Consider the following 4,500-nt stretch of genomic DNA (forward strand, 5'->3'; position numbering starts at 1 on the left):
AGAAAATAAACTGCAAAGGCATATGAGTTAGAAGTCCGCTATTTTCACATATATATACATATATTTTTTTACTAATAACCTTTTGTAATGGGGTTAAATTTTGCTCTTGCGATGCTTCTATGTCCTGAGAGCTATCCTCTAGGGTCATGGTGATATAGTACGTTACGAAATCGTTTTATAATGCGATGTGTATGTTTATTATTTTAATTTGGCTTGCGTTTTGAAAAAACTTAAATATTTGTATGTATATTATGACACTATTTACAAAGTACTTCATTTAAAAATTTTCCCATTATTTAAATATGTATAATTAACGGTATTTAGCTAACGTAAAAACTTACGAAGTACGTAAATTTCCGAGTATACACTCAGTGTTGCATGAACGCACCTCATGAAATATTTGAGTAAGTACATAATTTTAATCGAGCAGAGCTTATCAATGAGATATTTTCAAAGGTTAATATCATTTAGTTTTTAAGTTAAATTAAATCTTTTTGCACTGTGGATGTCAATCGTAAGGGTTTCAAAATCCTTTTGTTTCGAAAAACATAATAATCCTGTTAATAAATTCAAAATTAATTTCATTACCAAGTTAAATGCAATATTTGAATGTACACAGGTATGAAACGAGAGAGACTCAAGAAAGCTTTATTTAAGCTTTAATTAATAAATTCAAGGAAATATTTTAATATGGGTATCGAACGAGGCAGGTTTAAGAAAACTTTAATTCTAAAATATTTTTAAAGAGTATTGCCACCTATTTAGAAATTCGAAATCAATTTAATTAAGAAGTTATATCAAATATTTTAATGTGGACACCAAATGAGAAGGAAGTTTTTTTCATAAAATATTTTTGCTTAGGGCCGGATTCACAGTGCTTAGTTAAACGTTTGTTAACTTAACCACTAACACGAGTTTAACTATGAATTTATATTCAGAGTAACATAGTTAACTATGGAAATTCATATCGCCTGAAAATATACAAATTCTAAAAATCAAGACTTTTCTATTCAAATTTGAAATTCGTTCCACAAAAAAAAATTAATTTCACAAGAGTTTAACTATGGTGCATGCTGGTTTAAACTGTTGTTAACTGAGCGTTGTGAATATGAAAATCAATAGTTAGACTCTTATCAGTGGTTAACTACGCACTGTGAATTTGGCCATTAAAGATTCAAAATAAATTTAAATAACAAGTTAATTACGAGGGAGATTTAAGAAAATTTTATTTCGATGATATTTTTTAAAAATCTTAATTTGAATATTTCATTATCAGTATATCAAACGATAGAGGTTTAAAAAGCTTTATTTATAAAATACTTTGGAATAGGGTTGCAATCTGTTTTGAAACTCAAAATCAATATATTAACAAGTTAAATGAAATATTTCAACATTGCAATTAATCGATCAGTTGTTTCGATTTTGCGTAATTATGAAAAAGCATAGATTCTCACAGAGCATTTAAACAAAAATATTTCTAACCAAAAATATCTTGTAAGTTAACGAAATACCGATTGGAGACAAATATGGGTTTTTCAGTGTATCTACATTAGGGTGGTACAAAACAAGTTAAGTCGGAATTTTAATGCTCTCACCTCCTAAGATTTTTCTATACCGAAAAATTTACCCCCATTTTTTTTATTTTGAAGTCAAAAAATATTTAGAGGTTGATCGAAGCGCTCAAAGTTTCCCATCTATTTTAAATGGGAAAAAACAAATTTTCCGAGAAATGGTACATAGTTCTTAAAAAACATATCCTGTTTCCCATAAAAAACGTTAGTTTAAAAAATGGTAAAATAAACGACTGGGTATTATTATAGGGTAAACGGAATTGGAAAAAAGTTTTTTAAAATTACACAGAAAAAAGTCGGAAAGTTAAATAAAAAAATAAATAAAAATTAAGACTGTTCTGAGCAGCTTTTTAATAGTTCCTGAAAAGAAAAAAGGCTGCAAAATTACGCCGAATAGGTCTGATGTTAACGCTCCTGATCTGAAAATAAACAACGCGGATGGCAATGCTTGTAACAGAGGAAGAGGAAGACCTACTCTGCGATGTAAAGACCAGACGGAGGACTTGGGGTCAGTTGGCAGGGAAGGGAGACGGCTGGTGACGTGCTTTATTCAATTCGGCCAAAATAGTTTAGGCGCTTACAGCGCCAAAGAAGAAGAGGAAGACTGTTGAACTCACTAATTTACCGCTCAATCTCTCCACCTAACTTGCGTAATTGGTTAAAAATATATTATTACATACATACATGCATACGTATGTATATACATAATCAATACATGATGCACTTATGTACTTCAAAACTTACTCACCTCCGCACAAACAAAGTCTCACATAGACTCAGTCATATCACTTTTTTCGGGATTCGTAAACGACAGATGATCGTAAAAAGGTTGCGCATACGTCTCGGTGTCCGCCGCATCATCGCCAATTATCTCCTCATAGATTTTGTACGGCTGCTCGGAGGGCAATTCTTCATAGGTGATGTGATGTAATTTGCGGCATTTCTCGTTCGCATATGTCGGCGTACCGATATTGTTGCAGTTGCAAACAGAGCCAATGCCACTCAAAGGCGTCTCATAGTCCTCATTATTGTTGGTGTTGCCATTAAGAGCGTTTGGTGTGGGCGGCAATTGACGCACCACATCGAAGCGCTCGGCGCTTCTAAAACGCTGGCCAATGTTGCGCTGCGGCCATGAGAAGGAGCGGTAGTAGGACAAATGGAAGACTTTCTGACATTTTATCCACATGTAAAGTAAAAGGAAGAGTAAAGCCACGCCCACTGGCAACATAAATACGATTATCAAAGCTTCTGCGCGCTGACTGCGTTTATATTCCCACGGACCGCCATAGATAAGCTTGTAGGTAGAGGCATTGACCACGCCGCCACGCTGCTGCTCCTGAACTTGAACGCCATGTACAAAGGTTGCCATTGTCGCCGTCGTTGTTGTTGTTGTTGTTGCAGCGTTCGTATGCGACTCACTCTTCGTAGCATTGTCGGCTAAAGCGAGCATCTCTTCTGGCACGCATTTTAATCCATTCACATTAATTTGCGATATGTATTTTTCATATTGGAAAGCGCGAAACTTCTCCGGATGTGTGTGCGCAAATTCGAGCAACCACAAGCAATTCCACGGATTTCGATCGATTTTTATACGCACTTGCTCCCAACTCAATGCTGATGCGGCAGCAGCATCATGTAGCGACGCCAGTTGATTGCCGCGCAAATCCAATGACGCCACAACCGGCATAGCCGACATTAGTTCCGGCAAAGAGAGCCGCTTTAGCTGGTTGCCGCGCAATAGTAAATGCCGCAGTTTTCTCAGACTACTCAGCCACGACAGCGGCAGTTGCGTCAGTTCATTTTCGCTCAAATCAAGCGTTTCTACACCCGCAATGGAAGTGTTGCTAGCGCCATCAAGAAAATCCACACGAAAGTCTCGCAAAGCATTGCCACTCAAATTTACATATCGCACGCTTGTGGTTTGTGCCGATTCGAGCAGCGTGAAAGATTTCAAGGTGCAAACGGTGATTGATATATTACGCAGCAGCTGTGGATTACTCACCACCACGGCGTCATCGTCGAAGGTTGTGCGTGCGATGTGTATTTGGCGCAATGTCTCAGGCAGGTGGCCAAATAGATCGGAGGTGATATGCTTCAACTGTGCGAGCTTTAGCTCAGCAACGCCTGTACGCTCAAACAAATCGCCGTCCTTGAGCGCCAACAACGGTTCGTGTACGATATGTATGCGCTCCACCACGCGCAGCGTATCAAATGCCGAACGCGCAATATGACGCAGTGAGTTGCCCGCAAAGTACAGTTCACGCAATTGCGGCAGATTCGCAAACGTATCAGTGCCAATGGTGGCCAATTCATTGTTGCGGTAACGCAGCAGCTCCAGCTGCATGTCGCTATTGTTCACGCCTGGACAATTGAAGGGCTGCAGCGTGTCCGCATGGAAACGCTCCATGTACACTTGCGGCACAGTGCCACAGTTGGGTAGGTATTCCATGCCGTACGTTTCGACGCCCAACGGTGTGTGGCAGCCATCGAGCAGCAAACTTTCCGCCAGCTCTAGGCGCCGCAGCAGCAATGCGGGCGCATGATTTTGCTCACCAGCCGGTGGTAAAGCAATTTTTGTTTGACAATCGATTTCCACTGTCAGCCCAGCGGAAAGCGGCGGCTCATCGGCGCGATGTAGTGTTGCATGTATAAGGCACTGCTGGCTGTCATTCCAACAGTTGTCAGCGTCAACTATGGCGACGGCTGGCGCTAGACGAAGTACAAGCCAAAATAAGTGGACAAGGCTCAGCAGTGCAAAAGGTGCGACAAGGCGGCACATTCGATAATATTGAATTTACACTAAATACTGCGAAACCGATCATCCGCGCTGCGGCACGTCGAATGCAAATTCCAATATCTAACTGACTGAGTAACATATCGAGCGAGCAAATTCACAAAAATATACGCACTGAATTGTATTCCTTTGGCT

At 39.5% G+C, this 4,500-nt stretch overlaps 2 protein-coding genes across 2 annotated transcripts in view; one reads left to right on the forward strand and one right to left on the reverse strand.

Moving 5' to 3' along the window:
* LOC118740521 (protein Daple) overlaps positions 1-4,500 on the forward strand; it is a 78,627-nt gene that overhangs the window by 32,285 nt on the left and 41,842 nt on the right. The gene's annotated exons all lie outside the window — the stretch shown is intronic.
* LOC118740519 lies at positions 2,328-4,426 on the reverse strand. Its single transcript, XM_036472081.1, has one exon. It carries the CDS (start codon positions 4,348-4,350, stop codon positions 2,338-2,340), a length of 2,013 nt encoding a protein of 670 aa, XP_036327974.1. The 5' UTR covers positions 4,351-4,426; the 3' UTR covers positions 2,328-2,337.

This window comes from Rhagoletis pomonella, unplaced genomic scaffold (genome assembly GCF_013731165.1).
Source record: "Rhagoletis pomonella isolate Grant_MI unplaced genomic scaffold, Rhpom_1.0 Rhpom_scaffold_00006, whole genome shotgun sequence".
Taxonomy (NCBI): domain Eukaryota; kingdom Metazoa; phylum Arthropoda; class Insecta; order Diptera; family Tephritidae; genus Rhagoletis; species Rhagoletis pomonella.